Source organism: Phoenix dactylifera, chromosome 7 (assembly GCF_051530095.1).
Source record: "Phoenix dactylifera cultivar Ajwa chromosome 7, Ajwa_hap1_PhDact_Kaust_v1.1, whole genome shotgun sequence".
In the NCBI taxonomy this organism is placed as follows: Eukaryota; Viridiplantae; Streptophyta; class Magnoliopsida; order Arecales; family Arecaceae; genus Phoenix; species Phoenix dactylifera.
The window spans coordinates 6,713,601-6,736,500 of record NC_143196.1 but is presented as its reverse complement, the minus strand read 5'-3'; the positions used below and the strand labels follow the sequence as shown (position 1 = coordinate 6,736,500).

At 36.9% G+C, this 22,900-nt stretch overlaps 1 protein-coding gene across 1 annotated transcript in view; it reads left to right on the top strand.

The window, feature by feature from the left end:
• APP1 (aminopeptidase P1) overlaps window positions 1-22,511 on the top strand; it is a 28,683-nt gene extending 6,172 nt beyond the window's left edge. Inside the window, exons 8-16 of the mRNA XM_088701131.2 lie at window positions 3,752-3,819; window positions 10,345-10,411; window positions 12,289-12,423; window positions 12,532-12,612; window positions 13,743-13,797; window positions 13,887-13,991; window positions 14,079-14,150; window positions 20,915-21,039; window positions 22,067-22,511. Coding sequence (XP_088557257.2) covers window positions 3,752-3,819; window positions 10,345-10,411; window positions 12,289-12,423; window positions 12,532-12,612; window positions 13,743-13,797; window positions 13,887-13,991; window positions 14,079-14,150; window positions 20,915-21,039; window positions 22,067-22,234 — 876 coding nt within the window. The 3' untranslated portion in view covers window positions 22,235-22,511. The remainder of the gene's footprint in view (window positions 1-3,751; window positions 3,820-10,344; window positions 10,412-12,288; window positions 12,424-12,531; window positions 12,613-13,742; window positions 13,798-13,886; window positions 13,992-14,078; window positions 14,151-20,914; window positions 21,040-22,066) is intronic.
• Window positions 22,512-22,900: the final 389 nt, after the last annotated feature.

The window sequence follows — 22,900 nt, the reverse complement described above, 5'->3', positions numbered from 1 at the left end:
ACTTTCTTTTATCTGATAAGATATGAAAATTATTTTTTATGTGGTAGCATTAAGTGGTCAAATTATTGATTACTATATATGTTTTTATATGTCTTTTCTTGTCGGATTTTCGGAGGCTCAACTGCAAACACTTTGTATACCTTGAAAACTTGGTATTCATGCCGAGCATTTAGATAACATGGCTTAATACTCATCTTACGATCACAAATACTTAAGTTGCCTTGTGATCTGATAAAAAATCTGGACAAGTGTACCTAACTCCCATGTAGGCCTTACACTTCAATGAGTTTCATTTAATTATTAGAAAACCCATAAGGCCATAATGGTTAAGCATGGTTGGACCATTTGATAAACTATGATACATATGCACATGAATTAATATTAAATTGATTACTTATGGGTTCAGTATCATGTTGATGAGATGCTACTATGGTATGTGTTATAAAATATGTAGCAACATGCTGATACTTAACAATAGTTTTGCATAACTAAAAAATTGAAGAGAGGTTAAGTATAATCATGGATGAAACCAAATATGTTCCATTCATCAAAATTGCTCCTTGGGTACCCAAAGTGTTGCTTAACAGACTTGAATGCTCATGTCATCTTTAAGCATCATTTCCTGTAGTTTAGACTTTAGACTAAATGTTACTTTAAAGATCCGTGAAAAGAATAATAAGCAACAATGTGGTTGTGCATCTTGCAACTGAACATTTCCACAACTTTCTTGATCATAAACTGCAATGGATAATTTATTCCACTTTGCTGTAGTTTTATGCACAAAACAATAGGTTCATTTATATCAACTAGGATAAAGAGAATCTAGATTGAAGAATAGGAGAGAGGAGAGCAAGAGGGAGAAGCAAAAGGAATATAATATGTGGAAAAATTTTCACATAAAATGATAGAGAGTATTAAGAATATTTTGCTGTTCAAGTCTATCTTCAAAGAGTCAATACATTGGGTGTATTCGTACATGCATTGTATGAAGAACCCGCCAAAGCAAAAAAAGAAAAAAGAAAAAAGAGAGAGAGAGTCAATACAGGGTTATTTATAAAGAAACAAATGAAACTCCTGTCAAAACCTAAGATTACTCATAATTGTTAATTTGAGTCCTTCAGGAAGGCCCAAGTTGACAATAGCTAAATCCTAGACTTTGTCCCTTCTGGAGGGATTGACTTTGACGTTAAAGGTACCAAAAGAGCAAACTCAGTAACCTATTGCCTTCACATCTTGTGGCAGTTGTAGAATAGTGAATATTGGCGAATTTGATAGGTCTAATATGAGAAAGGCTATAACTCCTCCACTGAGTTTTAATTTCTGCAATTGTCAATCTTTTAGATAGCTTATCTGATTAGCAGTTCAATAACAACTGTCTCATCTTTATCTTCAAACTATGATATTCTATGTAACGAAATTTTCTGGCCAAGGATTGAAGTGCCCCACACCACAACTGTCATGGTTATGGGCTAACACAATGTAGTACTGTACGGTGTGTGCTGGTAACATGCCAGCTCACATTATAAGGTTCATAGAAAAGGAAATGAGTTTGCACTAGCCTTTGTTGAGTTGTGCCCATTGACACGTGCTGGCTTAGACTGACGAGGATGCATATGCATTACTTAGAGGTAGATAACCCTTGTATCATGTGTCTATGCCTATATTTGTCTGGTGCACTACTTATATTCAAACTGCTATAATATGATATCAAGATCCTTTTAGCTGTTTTAGTTCGATGACAGATGGCTTTCTAGTTGTTGGAGTTGTAAGCTTTTCTGAACCATTTGCATCAAGCACTTCTATCGGCATTCTTGATCCTGTTGGATTCTTAAAACTCGCATCTCATAACCCTAAAAATAAATCTGGAGTAAATAAAAGGAAAACTACATAATCCTATAATAGGTAAATTCAAATTCTAATTAATTACAAGAGGGGAACTTGAGCTAACAATTTCATGAGGTATACTCTATGCATCTTGTCCTCATAATAGTTGTGCCAATTATGACTTTGAATACAGGAAACCAAAGCTATGCAACATAGCGAGTGATGTTTATAATTGCTCAGTTTGACTGTGAATTTGTGAAGAAAATCACTAAAAGAAAAGGTGATGGCTCATGTAGTTGGATTGGTTCTCCCTGAAAAATGCATTTATATATCTCTTAAGAAGTCCACTACGCTGACATATTCAATTCAATGATGGCAGATCTGCGAATAAAATATTTTTGTCAATGTGAGTGCAATCTTCTTTCTTAAAGAACAAAAGTAGTCTCTTTATGGCATAATGTACTTTAGTTTAGTTTTGACCATGGTATGCTGAACTGGCCCGTACCGGCCGGTTCAGCCCATACTGGACTGGTCCGGTATGGTAGTGAAACACGGTTATTGACAGGTACGGATGCGTACACGTGCGAACCGGACCGGTTCGCACCGGTACGGGTTCAGTATGCCACAGCGCCGTGCAGTAGAAGAAGATCCAAAAGAGAGAGAACTTCAAAAAAAAAAAAAAATTCAAGAAAACAACAAAAAATATCAAATTAAACTTAAATTCATAGAAAAAGATCCAAAAGAGAGAACTTCCAAAAAAAACATTGCGCAGTAGCCGAACCTGCTCGAACCTGTGGTACTGGTTTGGTACACCTCGAACTGGTACCGAACGAGTTCGGTAGGCCACCGGTACGCCTACCGGTATCGATTTGGCGGACTATGGTTTTGATCATAGGAGATTGAGAAGATAATTGTTTTTACATGGAACAAGTAATATTGGAAGAGAGAAATCAACTTTCACTTGAAAGTATTCAGGGTCATTAGCTCTAACTTGAGTTAGGATCACATTCATCTAACTATTCAACTCCTCCCCTTTAGTTTCTTTCTATGTTACAAGAAAATAAGAACCTGCACTAACCTAAAGAGACTGAAGTAGTGTCACCTGCGAAATCAGATATGCTCGAATCCCATTTGTTTTTAGAAGCAAGATTTTAATTACCATTGTCGGTACTTAAACTGACACCCAACCAATTCACCCATACCAAGTGTTGGTACAAGACATCCCTTGGTTCATATAGGTGGCACCAGCAATCATATCCCTGCTAGCATGGAACAGTATGCCCCGTACTAGATTTTACGGTCTGGTACTTAAAATGCTTATAAGTATCTCAAGCTTTGTTGCCATTTATAGATTTGAGGTGGGAAAAGCAGAATAAATTAAGAGGGAACGGATAAAAATTATAATATTTGAAAGAATCTTATACACTAGTTAACAACGTAACCTCGGCAAAGGCTATAATATAGATAATACAAGGCCAAGCAAAGGTGTGTCATAAACCTCAAAGTATCGTAAAAGCTGAATGAAGGCCTGCAGATGACCCTAAAATCACATTTACTAATTATAAACTTTGTCCTTGAAAGATCCTTGAAAGATCCTTGAGAGATCTTTAAGAGGTACTTGGTCTATTGAAAAATAAACTTTTTTAACTATTGAAAGTGAAATTGCAAAATCCATTGTGGATACTGATTATATCAAGATGACAAGACTTGTGAAAATTTAAGTTGAATTTTCAGGACTTTTTCCCTGATTTTTTTGAAAAAAAGCAATAAATGAAACTTTCTCCTTGACAAGTCTGCATAGTAAATGATTTGGTTTCAAAAAGTGTGATGTTCATTAATAAATATTGCAATTACACTGCAACTTTTGTTGGATCTTCTTGTATGATTAAATTATACAAAATGTAACTGACTTGTCCCAATTTTCTAGATGCAAGAGATTTATGGAGCTTCTGGTTACTTCTACGAATCAGAGGGAACACATAAGAGAAAACATCTGTAAGATAACAACTCATTTATTAAATCTTTTTAAATATTCTTAAAGAGATATTGACTTCATAGGTATTTGTTATATTCCTACTGGTTTATTTCTTTTACTTAGTTATTTCTCTTGAAAGTTTCATTTTGATGGACATTTACCTTTGTGCTTTTATCCGTTAGTGCCATCTGACCAGTGTTTCAGGATTTGTACAGTTTTACAGTTAATCAAATTACTCTGGTGCTTTGATTCAATGCTTTATCTTAATGTTAGTCTTCTGGTAATCATAAAGAGGATTGGGATGTGTCAAATAGCTCCTTTTTTCCTCCATTAGTTTTGGACCCTACAATTATGGCCAACCATTGGGAGGTTTCCTCCTTTGTCAATATAAAGAGTGCCATACAACTGGTTGAGATACTAGTTTGGCAAGTTTGAACTGTGTTAACTGCATGTCATGTTCCTTTATCATGTTAAAACAGCTTAACAAATAATTTCACTAGGAATTATCAATTCATATGAATGTTGCTCAATCTGCATGCAAGAATTACTTTGAAGCATGTCAAGGAAAAACCAAGAGTAAAAACAACTGATAAATTCTAGTGCACCTATAATAGTGATATAAAAGGTCTTGTTAAAAACCTACTTTTTATTGAATTTTATCTAAATTAACAATAGTTTGGCTGTAAATTATACCATCAATTTTGTCGAGTTTATGATGCAGTATCATCTTCAACAAAATTGAAGTTCTAAAGAGATTTTGATTCTATCTTTGTTTTACTTTATTTTGGCTCTCCTTTCGAGTTTTTCCTGTTTTCAGTCCTCTAAACACCTTATTTTAATGATTTTATTTGTAAAGTTCTTTTTTTACGATTTAATAAAAATTTCCAGATGAAAACATCTAAATTATTTGAAAGCGAAGGATGGTACCCACAGAGTTCTCATCTCTGTTAAATGCTAAAGATCAATACTTTGGAAGGAAGGTGGAGATTTCTTTAGAAAGAAGATAAGTAATGGTTGGTCATTTTTATGGAAGATAATCTTTAATTAAAGGTTCTGCCAGATATGGAAGAATTCCCAGTCAAGGACTCTACCTTTCACTAGCCTGAAGATGATTGGGAGATTGAAGTCTCTGCAGGATATGTATCTATTTTCTTTTGATGTTTCCCTTTTTTTTTCCCTCTTCATTCCTCATTTCTGGTTATCTATACTATTTCTAAGTTTGGAGAAGCAATAAAAGCCCAAACAGGGGAGCAAATTCGGCTGATTGGTGGATGGATTGGCAAATCAAAGAAATGAACCAAAGAGGCATTCTCTCTCCCTTTACATGATGTGATCTATAGATCAAGCGCAAGGCATGCAACCTTACGATTGATGTGTAGATTCACAACTGTTTGAGACAACTAAGTAACATACATTCCCTCTTTTATCTGTTTTTGTTGAATTTTATGCACTACTTTTTTTCCCTTATTCAAAAATTCTCTTCTCTAATCCTTTTTCCTCCAATGTAGTTTTTTCTGTTGTATTAGATAAACCTAGTATGTGATTGGTCCCCTTATTCTTTTCGGGAACATGATATTGGTAGTTCACTAAAATTTCAATTACAAATCTGAAAATTTCAGCCATATTGCATTCTTGGCACTCTAAAGCCTCACTAACCTACTTCTTACCCCTTAGCTTTTCCTGTGTTGGTGTGAGCTTGAGCAGTCAAAGCTCTAAACTTAAGCCATTGATCATATCTCACCCCTCCCAACCCCACTCTTCACTATCACACAAAAAGAAATAGGACCTCCAACTAGTTTCATCTGCACACTTTCAATTTTCATTGAGGAAAACATGTGCAGCATTGAGCAATGCAACTCCTTGTTTTGAGATTCCATGTCCAGGACATAAACACAAGATTTGTTGGACTTCTCTAACCTACATGCCTAATGTTGTTCCCTTTGTAGTTTTTACATTGTCTAGTCTGCATTCTTGCTTTCCGACTGCTTGATTAATCTTCTACAATATGCTCGGCAAGAATATCTGGCTTACAATAAACACCAGCTGGTTCATATTGGTATCAGCCCTAGCTGGTCCACTCTTTTTCCTTGAGTTGATCTGTGGTTAATTCACGGGAAATATGCAGGCCAGAGTGGTGGCTTAACTGCTAGAATTACTATCATTGGCTGGTTCATTGTGATTTAGGCTATATTGAGCCAATTTTGTCACATGCTTGAAGAAGAAAACTAGAGGAAGACAGATGCACGTTTGCATGAAACAAAAGATCAATTTATGAAGTATGAATATATCTTACAGGCTACATATTTAGGCCCCCATTTATTGAAAATTTGAAATAATCATTTGACCTTTTGATATGCTGATTTCTGATAGATATGCTGATTTTTTTTATTTTTCTCAATCTTCCTGCTTTTGTTCCTTATCCCCTAGCTTTTGGTATGTTTAGTTCAACTGGTATAATGAAATGCTATTCAAGCCAGCAATGATACACATGTTGTAGTCACTATAATCACTGAGTTCTCTGCTACCGGTGTCTGAAGTTTGAACCCCTTGAAAGGATCTTATCCTTGAGTTGATTTAATCCCCCTTACAAGATGTATTACCATCGTACGAATTAAATGCTCCAGTTTAAAAATGGATGTAAACTTGAGTTGAAAAGTAATATTTGACTTGTGTGTTTCTTAGACATTTACAATTTGAAATCATCCAATGTTCTTCAGCTTACCTTGGAACATCTATATTTGTACAAATTTGTATTGTGGAAAGATCAGTACCTTGCATTCCTTGCTTTTGCTTGTTCTCGCATCATCTGGTTTTTTCTAAATCTGAGTAAGTTGGCAGTTTTTTTTGCATAGACAATCTTAAAAGAAAACTGTATATGATGCTAAGTATGGATCTGTTATTTCACCTATCAAGGTTCGCCACTCCAGTATTGGAGCTCGTACTGGTCAGCCAACGTCACGGTTTGGTACGCCTCTATGCCATTCCGTGCTGGTCTCATACCGACACAGCAGAGAGGGCGAGGGCGAGGGAGAGGGAGAATGGGAGAGAGGAAAACAGAGAGAGGGGGGGGGGGGGGGGGGGGAGGAAGAGGGAGGGAGAGGGAGGCCCGCTGGAGGGCGCCGAAGGGCTGAAGCAAGGGGTCCGTCGGGGTGCTTTTTTATTTTGAAAATTTTAAGTGAAGTTAGCAAGGGGTACGTCAACTTCACTTAAAATTTGGGCCCCTGTTTCATTTGTAGCAATAGTCAATCATGCTGCTTTTATTTATCTCCTCTTATAATCCTCAATGACATCCAATATCATTGTTTTGATTTGTCCATCTGATTATGGTAATAGACACTGCTGAAGTCTTTTATTTTTTTGATAATTCTACAAGGGCCTCCAAAAATTTGAATTCCACAATCTGCTTAATGTATTGATTCAAACTCCCATCTTTTAGGTAATTTATTTGTTTAACATCTTAAAAATGCTTATTCTAGGCTTGCTGAAAAAGTAAACATTTTGGGAAATTCTTCTCCCAAAGGTTTAAGCAAAAATGCGGATCTACTCTATCTGTAGACTGAACTCCTTCTGTAATACCAACCACAGTTTTGCAGAACTATCTTGAGGTATTGGTCTTAAAAGATATGGAGATCCAAGATCGTTAATGATGCACTGGAGGACTCCAGGACTTAAAGATTTTTCTCAGATTTTATTTAGTTGTCAATTAGTTGTTAATTTGCTGTTTTTCTTCCATTTCTGATTACTTTTACCTTTTAGTGGCTTTATTTGGTATTAAAGGCTGAGGCAAAAATATCCCTGACTTTGTTTGATAGTTTAATGGGTCAAATTACTGTAATGGTACTGTTCATGGCACTGTTTGTACTACAGTAACCATGAAAACTAAGCATGCTTTATTGGCGGTCAACTTGATGTAGGCTAGTCTATAGAAGGGCACCTATTAGGGTTGAGGAAAGAGCTGAAACATATATATTGCCGGACAATTGGGCTCATACGGGAGTTTTAATCAAAACTGGACCACAAAAATGCAAATTCAAACACAAAATTGATAGGGGATGTGGTACTGAAGCCAAATAATTTGAATCTAGGGTTTGAATAGGGAATGTAAGGATTTGGTGCCATCTGGGACTGTATCCAATGCCTTGTTTTCCATTCAAATTGGATCTGGTATTTCATTTTAACTGAACTAAGAACATTTTTCTAGAGGACGAATTGATAAAATAGAAGCTAACCTTAGATAATGATGGAGATCCAAGATTGTCTAATGGTGCATCGTATGGCTACAAGTCAAGATTTTCTCAGATTTGAGTTTTATTGTCAATATAGTTGTCATTTTGTTTTTTTTTCCTTTTATTTCTGATTATTTTTAGTTTTCAGTAGGTTTATTACTTTATTTGGAATCAAAGGCTGAGATTAATCTCAGACTATTAGATAGCTTAGTATATGGTTGGCGAAACTATCCCGAATCGCCCGATTTGGGGCATATCAAGCCGTACAAGCGGCGGACCGGAACGGTTCTGACAACCAAAATGAGAAACCGATGACAAAGGGGGAGAAGGAGAAGGAAAGAGAGGAAAATAGAGAGAGAGGGGGGAGGGAGAGGAAGGAAGATAGAGGGAGGTGGAGGCCGACCGGCGAAGCGCCAACAAGCCGTGCGGAGCGGCGGAGGGGCTCCGCCTCCAGTTTCAATGAATCAAGTCACTGTAGTAGTACATTCATGCTACGGTAACTGCAAAAAGTAACCATGCTTTATTAGTGGTAATTCTAGGATTTTGAAACAAAGCTGGTTTATGATTTCTGAATGTTTCGAAAGGAGATCTTAGTGTTTTATGTAACAGAGTTGGAAGCATGGTCTGCCGTACCGATCGGTACGGGTTGGTACGGGCTGGTACGTATTGCTACCGGACGAAATCGGGACGGTACAGCTATATTTTTCTGTTCCGACTATTTGCAATCCGTACCGATCGATACCGGCCTTACCGACTTGGTACCGGCCTATACCGAACTGGTACCGGCCCGTACCGAATGGCTTGTACCAAACCGGTACCGGCCGGTACCGACCGGCTCGTACCGACCGGCTCGTACCGACCTCAATTTTGTTTTGGCTTTTGGCCCGAACCAGCCGAATCGATACGGTACTGGTTCAGTTCGGTATGGTACCAGTGCCCACCGGTACGTCGGTATGGTCGGTACAACGGACCTTGGTTGGAAGATTGATTAATGAAGAAAGTAATGGAGTCCTTGTTTCTTCTCTCTTGTGGTGTGATTCTGCAATGGAGATTATGGAGGTTTAAGACCTTCAAACCTAGGTATGATTCCTAGGGCCTGGAGTCTAGTATTATACTTCCTCTTCCTTTGACCCTTTTTCTTCTTATTGTCTTCTTTCTGTTTTATATTATGCTTCTATTCTGTCCCCTTCAGATCATATTTTTCTTTAATTTTAGCTCATAGTCCAATAGTTAACCCTAAGTTTGAATATCTTAGGTTAACTTCTATGTTATAAATTTGTTTTTGGTTTAGAAACACCTTGTTTGTTCAATTAATATGAAAAATCAAATCCAATCTGAATAGACAGTAAGGCATTTCATTCAGTGTTAAATGGCATCAAACCCTTTAATTTTCTAATTGAATCGTACATTCAAATTCTTTAGGTTCGCTACCACATCCATTGTCCATTTTGTGTTTGAACTTTGATCTTTGCTGTTCATTGTTGATTAAAAATCTGGGATGAATCCAATTTTCCAGCAACATTTGTGTTTCAGTTATTTCCTTAAGTCCAAATACGTCACCTTCCATAGACTGCCCTATATCGAAATGCCTGAGAAAAACAATCCTTCCAGTTTTCTAGAGAAGCTGTATATTTAAATCGGTCATGTTCCTCCAAAAAGGGCATTCAGCTGTTCCATTGCCATGTCCCCAATGAAACTAGCCAGGAAAAGTAATATCTGTTGCTCTTGTGTTCCAGATGTCCAGAACATGTCTCCTTTATAAGTATTCCTTGTGCCACTTTACTATGTGAATTTGTTAGTATCCTACAAATCTATCTATTCAGCTATCTATTTTGTGGAAATATGTATTTGATTGCGTATGTGTGTGCCTGGGTTTAATATTTAATGTTGTATATGCTAATTCTTTTATCGTGATGCTAGTCTTAATTGCTGATGCTCTAGGGCCTCCTATTTCTGCCTGGAAAATTTTGAATGGTTATTTTGCTTGCTGCCTGCATGTTAAGACTAGTAATATTGCCTTATATCAATTTCTGCTGATATGTTATTTTGTTCGATTGTTGCTTCAATTCATGAAAATTCTTTCATTTGAGGACTGCATTAGATCTTTTTATTTTGTTTAAGTTATCTGAGCTGCTCTACATAAAGACAAAAATATTTACTGGAAGCATTTTATGCATTGCCATATTAGCAAACTTAGATCCACAGTTAGCTGGAGCTTACGGTTGAAATTGATAGTTATTTGCATTTGGGTACTGTTTCACTCCTGCTAGTTGTTTGACTATTTTTTCCATGTTAACCAAACGTTATTGATTGTTGCAGGGATTCTATGAAACTAACAGAGGTATCTGTGAGTGATAAATTGGAGGGTTTCCGTGCAAAGCAAGAGGTATGCCTGTATTTCATTCTTTTGCAGGATGTCCTACTCATAGATTTGATATGTGTGTTATATGACATGTATAGACAAAAACCTATCAAGCTATCAGATCCCAACTCCGAGCTGTACTTAGTAATTCATGATACTAGCGGTCGTACTAAGGCCCTGTTTGAGTACTCAGGAAAAAATTCTGGAGAATAAAAATCCCCAGAAATTGAGTGATGCACCAAATTTGGATCAGGCGTTTGGATGTCAACAGAATTTCTTTTTTCAGGAAACTGTTTCTTTGTTGCATTCATAAGAGGGTGTGCCTTAGCACAATGGTAAGGTTGCTCCATGTGACCTGCAGGTCGTGGGTTCGAAATTTGGAAACAGCCTCTCCCTATGTGGGATAAGGCTGGGAGCATCTGGCCCTCCCCAAACTGCCCCAATGCTGGGAGCCTCATGCATGAGGACACCCTTTTTGTAGTTTCTTTGTTGCATTCATCCATCCTATTCCTATGTCTACAAAACTACTCCACAATTAAAATAAAAAGCAACCAATCAAAAGTATGACAAGCTACTAACAGTCAAACATAAACATACAATTGTGATTGTCCAACAAACATTTCCTACCAATCCTTATTGGATTGTTCCATGAATATACAATTGAGTTGTTCCATAAATCCAATTTGGATTCATTAATGTCTCAAAAACATGCTTTAACATAAATATATTCATTTTTTCTCACTGCTATTAACTATCAAAGAGTCAAAAATTATTAATTAAATCAAATTTTACAATCTCAAAATTAATAGATAGATCAGATATTTCTTTGTGCAAAACAGTGGGAGATTCACCAACCCGTTTTGTAGATGAATGTAATAGAATACAAAGAGAGAAAAGAAAAAGTAAAAGGAAAAAAGGAAGGAAGGGGGGGGGGGGGAGAATACACACCACAACCACCACCTCGACACCATCACTACCATGTCACCAAGGCCATCACCACCACAACCACACTAATCACCATTTACACCCACCACTACAATCACCACCACCACAGCGACACCACCATCACTACCATTGCCATCACCATAAGTTTGATGGCGGCAATGGGGATCTTAGGGGAGGAGCTTGTGGGTGGGGGAATCACATGGGTCATCAGAGGGAGGGAAAGAGGAGGGGGGAGGGGAGATTTACCATCACCAGATTTCAGTGTTGGTGCCTTGAACATTGCCATGGTCAATGTTGTCACGATGCTCGGTGAAGGCCAGCAGTGGGTTGAGGTGGACATATTATGGTGGGGGAGGGGAAGGGGGCACAAGGGGTTGAGCCGGATGAATGGGATAAAATATTTATGCCACTTTTTGTGGGATATGAGAATTGTCTAGTGTTTGGTCTAATTTGGAGTCTTTTCAGGCTCTAAAATGGGTTACCAAACATTTCTTTGGAAATTTTATGAGGTAGACACTAAAAATATCGGAGTATTGTCTAATAATCCAATACTTTGGGGCATCCAAACAGGGATTTTTTCTCTTTCATCTAATTCTATTTGAGCCACATGATATTTTTCTTGTGGATGGATTGAACATCAAGCATTAGGAAGTGTTTAGTCTCAAGTTGCAACCTGTCCTTTTTATTTTGGCAGTATCAGGCTATCAGCCCTTATGTCAAGTAATTTGTTAGAATCTATTTTCACTCGTCGATTATTGCATGACTTATTAGCTTTTGTATAGTATATTTTACAAATACAGTCAAGATTTGCTTACTGATCAACTGAAATAAGTTCATCTTGCAATTCCAATTCAGTTATCCTTCATCATTTGTAGCCATTTTGTTCATTGAACTTCTATTGCCATGTGGGCATCTATAAAAATGTCTGATCAACTTTTGGCTTGTGGTCTGGTCAGAAATTCAAAGGATTAAGTTTCCCAACGATTTCATCAGTTGGTCCAAATGCAGCAGTTATTCACTATGCACCAGAGGCAAATACATGTGCTGAACTTGATGCTAACAGCATCTATCTATTTGATTCAGGGGCACAGGTTTGTTTAGAACTTTTAATTTCTTAATTTCACCCTCGTGTTGTTTGTCATTTTTCTTTTTTTCCTCCAACTTCTCTCAGCATTTTCTAACACTTCATGTTTTTAAAGTATCTAGATGGAACGACTGATATAACAAGAACTGTGCATTTTGGGAAACCTTCATTTCATGAGAAATCGTGCTTTACTACTGTAAGTGGACTTCTTTCATTTGTTCCAACATTAAATAATTTTAGGTTCTGTGTGATTAAATCACTTAAGATTGTGTAATGCTTACGCATGATTAGATAATACTACCGTGTATACCTTTAGTTCATGAGATGCCATCTTGTACTGCTCTGGATGTGCTGTCTTTAGTCATGTGTTCATTAATGCCTTGTTCAAATGTGTGGATGATTAATCCATGTATATCTTCTTCTTATGTGGGGAAAACTTGGAAAGAAACACTATGATGAATTGGTTTGAGAGATCAGCGGTGGTCTGGAGTCCATTATCTTTAGTTTTTAGGGATACAAAATCATCTTGTAAATGGATTGTGTTGTCACCATTTCCTAGGCTGCAAATCCATGATCCATGATCCCTAAATTTCTTCTTTCACACAATCCTTTCTCCTCCATAACTCCTACTTCCGTGGGGAGAGAGTAGAGGGATAAGCTATTAAAAGATCCAAGAGGCCCCAAATGATTGACGAGTGTCTCTCTTAGTGCTTATAGGTGCTTAAAATTTAAGATGGTTTGTAAGTCAGGTTTCTGCATGTGTACTTGTAAATATGCAGACACATTCACAGAATGTTTGTGAATGTTCAAATGTCCCTAAAAGAGAGTAATGTAGTGCTATTCTTCTTGATAATTAAATGGCATTCGAGCCTGCATACTCCATTCTGAAAGTGTTTTCACTTATGGAAGCACAATGACTCTTGTAGGAGGTTTTTAGTTGTAAAATAAAAACTATTTACTTTTGGTCAATTATAATCTTAGAGATTTGCTAATTTCTATCCAAGAAAGATAATTAGGTCATGAAGAGAGAGAGGGAGCCAAAAGAAGAGGTTAAAACATCAAAGGAAGGGAAAATACTTCATAATTCTACTTGTAAATTCTATTGTTTGGATGGACCAATTTTGACTCGAAGACTGTTTGTTGTTCAGTATTATCCTTTTCAAATCTATATCACAAGTCATAGATTTATTTTGGCTTCAAATGCAAAACTTACACTGCATATGCATTATTAATGATGCGATTTGTTCTGGACTTCTAGCATTGTATAAAGTACTGCTAAATAAAATCATGCTGGATTGACTAACATTTGATTATGGGTTGAGACAGGTCCTCAAAGGCCATATTGCTTTGGATACTGCTAAATTTCCTAATGGAACAACTGGTAAGGGCCATAAGGCCAATTTGATGAACCTAAAACTTTCATATCGAGTTTCTCTCAATTAGCTTATGTGGAAGCATTGCTTATTACAGGACATGCTCTTGATATTCTTGCTCGGATCCCATTGTGGAAGGATGGCCTCGATTATCGACATGGTACTGGTCATGGAATTGGTTCTTATCTAAATGTTCACGAAGGTCAGATCATACTTCATCTGTTTTGAGTTCCCACTTTGTATATCTGTGATCCAGGCAACCCTTTAATCTTGAATTCATGTTGAGTAGGCCCTCATCTAATTAGCTTTAGACCTCATGCTCGGAATGTGCCGCTGCAAGCATCAATGACTGTGACTGATGGTTAGTATTATCTACACTACCGTTACTTTCATTAGTATTTATAGTCAATGCTTTTGACGCTTATAATTTTATTTTCATCAAGGTTCCAAATACTGGTATCATACCTTGTACCAGTTTTGTTCCTAGAATGGCATAGTACCAGGTACTGACACAAGGTATAGGCAGTCTCATACTGACATACTTTGTACCAGTGCTAGATTGGTAGAATGGTATGGTACTGTTTGTACCATCCATCCTAGTGATATTTGAAACCTTGATTTTGAACTTTTATCGGCTATGTTTTTTTTTTTTTCTGATAGAGCGAGAAATAGGTTTTTGGTCCCAGATCATTCTAGAGGACTTAGAAGAACAAATGGATTGTTCCCACAAATTTCCTTATACTACTTTTTTCATTCGGATATATGTTGATAAAATTTGTGGTTCATTTGAACTTTGATTTTGCATTTTACTGGAGATTTTGAATTACATATTCATCCACCAGTTATTCCTCTTTATTTTTTCCTTTTTTACTATGCTATGTGCACTTGATTGAACAAGTTATCTAAGACAAAATTAGGAATTATGGTCTATTCTATTCTTTTAAAGAGGCTGGTTTTCCGTTCAGATACAAGGGAACTTGATAATAGATGTAATCTTCAAACTTATATTCGACATTATGGGTTTTAGGATTATTCATATCACTTGATAGAAGTAAATAGTTGTGTTTGGATAGGATTTGATGTATTTAAATGTACAAAAAAAATGGACTACTGGTAGAGAGATGGGTGATTAAAGTATTGGAAGGTTTTAGAGGGTGAAGGGTAAAACTCAAAGGATGCTGGACGCTAGAAAACTCAAAGCCAAAAGAAAGTATGAGGTTCTGCAATTGCACGTAGGTAAACAGAGTCTCCATTTTTTGATTCGTTGAGAATCAAACTTTAGACAGGCAACAGGTTGATGTTACCCCAATGGATGTCAGGGATCACTTCTTGATTTAAATTCAGATCTGAACGTTGATCTGAATTCTCTGCGCAATCTGATACGTTTCTGTTTCTAGCATAAAAGTCTTAGATTTGATGATCTTTGAGAAGCCTGCTGTTTAACAGCAGTGTTTAGCATGGAAAAGAGATATAGAAGAGAGTAGAAGAGAGGAGAAAGTAACAGAAGAATATAAGAACCAGAAAAAATGGAAAGAGGAGCCTGCCGCTTTTCCTATATTTTGCGAAGGAGCCTGCCGCCAAACATCTACCCATCCATCCTCTTAAGCAGGACTAGTTGACCACTTATCCTAAAATTACTAGGATTCCTAAAGAAGAAAAACAAAATGACTGAAAATGACTAAAAGTCCCTCTTAAACTGTCTGGTCACAGAAACCCCTCCTTGAGTCCTTTGAGGACTTGCAAGACAGAAAAGTAACAGACCATTCCTATTTATTTTGAGCGGACTGGCCAGCTACTCTAGTTTGCCAAAGTTTGACTCTAACTAGGGGTCCTGAAAGCAAAACAAAAGGACATCCACTGTTCACCTATTTACAGCACATTTTGATGCAGAAAAGAATTATAAATACTTATATTAAAAGAAAAGTTTTTAAATAACTTGGAGCCAGTGCTACCTGGACCCTTCAATTTATTCTAAAGTTCTTGCATTCAACGGCTAAACCTAGAAATTGACATGGCAGTTGGACACAGTTCCATGAGAAGAAATTTTTAGATCTTGAAAGGATCCTTTAATTGGACATGAACTGGAACTGGACATGGAAATCTATTTCCATGTAGTGTAGAATGGAACTAAAACAAAACTCGCAAGGTCTATCAGGTCTTTGTTGGGCTGTTTTTTTTTACCAGCCAGAGCTGGCCATAAAATCACGTTTTTGTGGTCCTCTGATAACCTGATTTATACCACTCGTGCTGGCAATTTTTATGTCTTCATATTGTACTAAACATAAGAGATGTCGTGGCCAAGTCTGGCACATGGTGCAAAGCAAGGTGTGTGCCTTGATGAAGTGAGGTGCGCACGCTCACCCACACACATATATATAATAATGAATGCATAATATTATGTATATTCAATAATAAATAAACAAGTACCAATAAATAAAAAGTTAAAAGCATTGTAGTTCAGATTTATGCACATATGCTGGAAGGGTCTGCCTGTTTTACCTAGCAATTTTCAGCAGCAGCAGCAGCATCGAACCCCTGGACTTCTCTTTTGGACCCTTTTCCCTAAATGAATCAGCCATGTTAATTAATCTCTTTGCAAATCTGATTGACTGTGCTTAATATAAGAATGGCATGCCTTTTTTGATCCCTTAGAGCCTCAACGATGCGTGCACCGGTCTAAAGGGGCCTCGCCTAACTATGGGCAAGGTGCTTGGGGTGGCTTTGCTTGTGCCTTGTGCCTGGGCATGCCTTTCAAAACACTGAATGAGATTAACCCAAAATTTAAAAACCCATCCGTTTGAACAAATTCTTAATAAATTATTCTCACAAAATTTTCTTTTCAGATTACTGTGTTAAAGTGAAAACAGGTATTGTAACCTTATGTAAACTGATTTTGTGCGCGTATCAGTTTTTTTATGACCTGAACAAATTAAACTCATTAGTCTGCACCTAAAATGCAGCTTTCCCATCTTAAGATTTACCTGATTGGAGAGCCATCTGACATGAATAGCATTGAGAACATCTGATAATCTCCTTAAGCATCATGACCAGCTAAATGAACGATATGGCTAGCATGTGACTTTCTGCTCGACGAGAAATTTGTGATAAGCTCAGTCATGGCAGCATATTTTCCATCTCCTTGTTCCATCTTGAACTCTTTGATGTGGGACAAAAGCAATTTCAAGGCTTTTTATTAGGCTTTCCATTCACGATGGTCTTGGTACACATTCAAGTATTCAACGGCAATTCTATGGATGATTTTTTTTCGAATCATCTAGTAATTCAGTAAATAAGTATTTCAGTTGATCCTCTTAATATTGCATGTCAGAGTGAACTCATGGTATTTCCATTTGGAAACACCTCAGACCTCAACCCCCTGCCATTCAACCAACCATGTGCAGAAAAAAAGTTGAATGTGATTATACTTTTGCTTTTTAGTGTTTATTAGTTATTATCTTTCATGATGAATAAAAACTCATGTTTTGAGCAAAAGAGTAAATCTCTTTTCCTTAAGATCATTGATCAGCTAAAGAACTACTAATTGAAGTGTCCAATATCCTGAACCTTTCAAATCTGCTGGGTCAAATTAAATTTAACAATCATAATGACTGCATAACAGAAAAAACCTTAGATAATTTTTAGAAACTTAATATAAAATCTAAGATCATGTCTTGCCTAGTTCAAGTGCTATGGCCACCAGAGAATGCACTTCTTCGTATCTCTGGTTTAACTGGCTAAATGACATGCAACATTGCTGCAAAGATATCATCTTCACTGACTGTGGAAATCTAACCAAAGAAATTGTGTTATCTCCACATGTAGTGACTGACTTAATGCCCAAGTAATTTTTGAAGCTCGTCTATATCACCTTTGTTAGGCCATCATTTTATGTGTAATGAGTATTGGATTACTATTGTCAAAGGCATGCCTAGGCTCGAAGCGCATGCTAGAAGCCCAAGCCAAGATTTGCTGTATCGGTCGGTACCGTGCCATATCGGACGTACCATATTGTACCGGGCATATCGTACTGTATTGACACTCGATGTGCCGAACCTTACCGTATTGTATCACGTACTGACACTGTAATAGAATGGTATTGGTACGGGATCCAGTACCAAGATGATGAACCTTGGCCCTTTTGTGCCTTGCATCTTGCCTACCCTAATGTGAGGCCTTTTTGCTGAGGTGCTGTAAAAGCACGCCTTTTCAGCACCTTGAAAAAGAAAAAAAAATCACAGGCACAAAAAAAGCATGCCTGATCACTTTTAAATCTCAACCATTCATTATAATGAGGATTTGGGGACTTATGGCTAAACGAGGAGAAAGATACAAAGGTGGGATCAAGAGAAAGGTAGATTAGGGTTCCTAATTGAGAGATGCCAGATCTAAGTCAGTCTTCCTACACCTCGTCGTCCTTGTCCATCCAAAAGCAAGAACCTTGTTCATTAGGTTTTTGTATCTTTTATTAGGAATTAGCTTAATTTATTCTATCATATACCACTAGTTAGCTTGTTGAACATTAGGGTTATTGTTTTTCTAATATAGATGGCTTCGGAAGATTCAATAAGAGATCCAAGTTGGAAGCATGCACACAAGCAATTTTTTTTAATAAATGCCAATTATAATGCTTCTTTTATTTGGATTTGTATTTGTCTATTATAATGCTTCTTTTATTTTTCATTAAAGTATTGTTCATCATTATATTCATGTATTTAGTATTATTTATCTGCATATTGATATTTTTGCACCTCACTTTGTGAAGGTGCATGCCTTGAACTGTGCCTTGCACCACAGCTGCAAGAAACATTGGTGCTTTAGTGTGCCTTGAACCTTTGACAACATTGATCAGGATAAAGAAACTTGGTGAACCTTGTTTTGGTATTGTACTAAAACAATTCTGCACATAGCACAAATTGTTAATCTCCTTTTGGTACACTGACACTGTCATGTTTTGCATATTCTCTCTTAAGCATGGAAACCTTGAAGCAATTAATCTCTCCCTTGCAGATTTGGTTTTGTCCTTAAAGTCTTCAGGCAAATCCGAAACTGGAAGAATTGGTTGATCACTTCACTTGAATAGGATTTTGTAATAGCTTCTGATAATGACTGCAAATATTTGATCTTCCAAGATGTAAAATTGTAAAAGAGGCATCTTTTGAAAGATTGTCGTCATAATAACCAAGAGTGTTATACTGGCCCACTGACGGGCCTCACATATTGAAACTGCAGTATACAACTCAAAACCTGGCTCAAGACAGTCTAATAACGGGGCTGTAGATATCTTAGAGTATTCTTCCATTTCACATGAACTATACGTTGGATTTGTATAGAAGAATTTGGACGTCAGTTCTTTGCGATAATACCTGTGTAGTTACCTGTTGGGGGTGAACTTATTTTATCATATGCTCTTGGCTTGCTCATCAAAATATATAGCACTATAGCTCAAGATCAGCACTATGTGGTCTTATTCAAGGCTTTATAGACATAACATGGGCAATTCTTAGTGTCCCCAGGAGATACTCATCATCTGGTTCGATCCTTTTGAGCTTGTTAATTGTGGTGCTGCTGAACCTAGTTGTGTTGTACTGTTGACAAAATCTGGTGATATGGTTTCGTCCTACCGTGTGAAACAGATCAAACCACAGATGTTCTGTTTGGTTTATCAAATCAATTTTGGATCTTCCCTCTGATCATCTTGCATTCATTATCTCTGAGTAATTTGATGCAAGTTATCTGACACTGGATATCTCTTTAAAAAAGAATATTACTTATGTGAGGTTCTCTAGGCCTGGTTCTCAACTTGAAGACTGTCTGGCTTTTGATTCTTCCACAAAAAATTGTGGAAGGCATTCAATCTCTGGATATGAGAGATGTTGATATCTTTCATTTTAAATAGCTTTAAATTCCAAAACATCTGATATATTTTTATGCTGTCTTTCTGTTATTAAGTTATTTAACCAAGTTTGGTTGCAAGTTTCTATTATACTTCATTTATTTGCACTCCAAAATAAGTGCTACACCTTCTTTGGTGCTAAACCCTTCTTATATTATTATTTCTTAGGACTGAACTTTGTCTACACTCTTTTATACATTAGGAATTTTAAAACACCTTAGCTTCCTGTTTTGTAATTTCTATTCTAGTTTGATCACTCCTTGTGTTTTTTTGCTGCCTTTTAGTCCTTGTCGAAGCTGGCCAAATTTTTTAAGTCTAGTTGAATTAATCTTGACCTCTTTTCCTCTACGTTTTGACTTCTTGGAGGATTTGAAGTATCCTTTTCCTATTGATGGCCCTGCACTTGCTTTATGCTTCCTCTCTACTAGGTTTTGAAGTTGTTTCCTTGGTTTGCAATACTAGCTAAGTTTGTTGGATTCTTTAAGTTATTTGCTTTTAGCTTGTAAAAATGATTACTTGTGCATCTACAAGTCTAACCCAACTCTTGAGGGCCTGTTTCTTTTTCTGTCTATAAATGCCCTATGGGTTCTTATTACCAACATATTTCACGGGATCCATATCTTCATACTGTTGTCTAAGTGCTTTATCATCCAATGTATGATTTAATTAGGTAAAAACCGTAAAATCTTTGATTTATGTCTTGTTATTGTATAATGCATTTTGCAAGTCTAGTGTTTGGCTCTTTTTTGTGTCTTGTTACTTTTTTCCCCTCAAGGTTCAACCAGCCTTGGCTTTCAAGCTTCCAATCTCAGCCCTTGTTTTTGATGATGCCCCACTTTGGATTTTTCTTTGCTAAACTAGTTTCTACATATAATCAGAGCATGTAGTCTCTGTGCAAACCAGGAGGGTTGATGGATGGCTTGACAAACTGAGTTTACCAGAGAATAATCTGGCCTCACCCTGTGATTACCTCCAAGGATCTAGGATGCTTAATTATGGATTTTCTGTTACAATGCATCTTTTTGCATTATGAGAAAGGGCAATTTTTTTTTTTTAAATGAGCAATGACAGGATATATTCACAGATGATATGTTTCTGCGATCTTACGTGTTCTATTTATTATTCAAAGAACAACATGTTGCGTGATTTCTTGGTCTTCGAAGTTACTTGCACAGTTCCAAGAATATTTGTGTTCTTGGTTGTTGCTCTATAATTTACTTTTTCCTCCACAGAGCCAGGTTATTATGAAGATGGAAACTTCGGTATCAGATTAGAGAATGTTCTTATAGTTAAAGAAGCCCACACAAAGTTTAATTTCGGTGAAAAGGGCTACTTAGCATTTGAGCACATAACGTGGGTAAGTTGCCGTATCATTTTCTTTTCTTTTTTAGTATTATAAACTAATTGATTGCTTTCCTGCATTCGAATATTTCTGTTATATTCATTCTGGTCTCTAATTCAATTAATGCTTGGTTCTTTGTCATTTTAATTGGGAAAACTAATAATTAGAGAAAACATGAAAGTTAATCATGTTTTTGCACTGGTGAACTGAAACAGGTTTGGAACCCACCATTTTACCATAAAGAAAAAAAGTAAAAAAAGAAAATGCCATTATTCAGCATTTCCTTTTTTCTTTTTCTTGAGAAACCTCTGGCCTTTTGGTTCTCCAAGATATCTTTGATCTTCATTTCTGAAACTGCTACAAAGACCGAGCTATTTTTATATCAGAGTCCATTATTAATCATTGTACATAGCACCTATTTGTCTTCCATTACTCTTTTCTTCTATAGCTGAATATCTTCTAAAGGTTAAGTGTGTAGATGTTTTCCATGTTTTATGCATCCATAGCATATGCATTTTTAAAAAAATTGTCGTCATGTGACTGGTTATTTTGATGCAGACTTGCACAATAATGTGGCATTCCATCCTCTGCTAAATCTCTGTAAATCAGTCAGAAATCAAAGGATTTTAAGATCCAGTTTTCTTTTTTGTTTAAACTTTGAATTACTCCCTCTAATATAAGCAACCAAGACTCAAATTTAAAAATCTTGATTGCATCCTCAAAATCTCATGTCATGTGATTGGCCATTTTAGCAAGATGCTGCATGATGGTCTTTTAAGCATTCTCTACCCCATCCTCCACTAACATTCTATACGTAATCAGAAATATAAGGATTTTAAGATGCGATTCTGATTTTTGTTGAAGTTTCTGCCTTTCTTACTTGTTGACCAAGAATGGTTTGGTGTTTGGATCACATCTTAATTTTCTTTTCCTCATGAAGAGTTCAGAAAGCTTTTGCTACTCAGCGCTTTTTGTTGAATCTTTGGATGATCTTTTAGTTGTTCTGCTATAAATTGTCGCCAACATCCTACCCTTTATGCAGGCACCGTACCAGAAAAAACTGATGGATTTGACCTTGCTGACGCCAGAAGAGATTGAATGGATAAATGCTTACCATGCTGACTGCAGAAAAGCTTTGGCACCATATCTCAGTGAGCAGGAGATGGAATGGCTGAAGAAGGCTACTGAACCCATCCACGTAAGCGCGTGAACTACTGCTCGAGGCTTTCATCTGCTTACTTCTCCATGTGTGCCCAATCCCGTCAAATTATCTGGAGGAATTCTCCTCAAATAGCTCTGAACTGTTGTCTTTAGACAATATATGCTGTAAACTATCTGCAGCCTTGCTTGCATAGATGGATTCGTATGACATATTATATCCATCGGTGGAAATCTGACACACACTTTGGAGTTACTCTTCTCTTATAATCATTGAAAGAAGGGTTGGGGGGGATTATCCCTTCTTCGAAAAGGGTGTTAAGAACAAAGGAATTCTCTTGCATCAATTTTTTGCAACAATAAATATTGATATGAATATCTTAATATCCATTCTTCCGAACTGATATTTCTGAAGGTTGTGCTACTTATCCTTCTCCCAAGTGGCATTTTGGAGACTCACCTTCCATTTGTTAGCAATCCGAGAAGGCGACTTGTAGAAGATCATCCTTGCTCAATAGCTTTCAGCAATCCATCGTTGAGCTCCCTGACCTTCTTCCTTATCCCCGTCCCTTCATCTCCTTCCATCAGCAACCTCACCAGTCTCGCAATTTCCTCCCTGACAGAATTCTTTTCTGGGACAACCTAGACTGTCACTTTAAGCTCCTACAGCAGTGAAGAATTCATCCTCTGATCTGCGAGGGCCATGCAATCGTTGGCA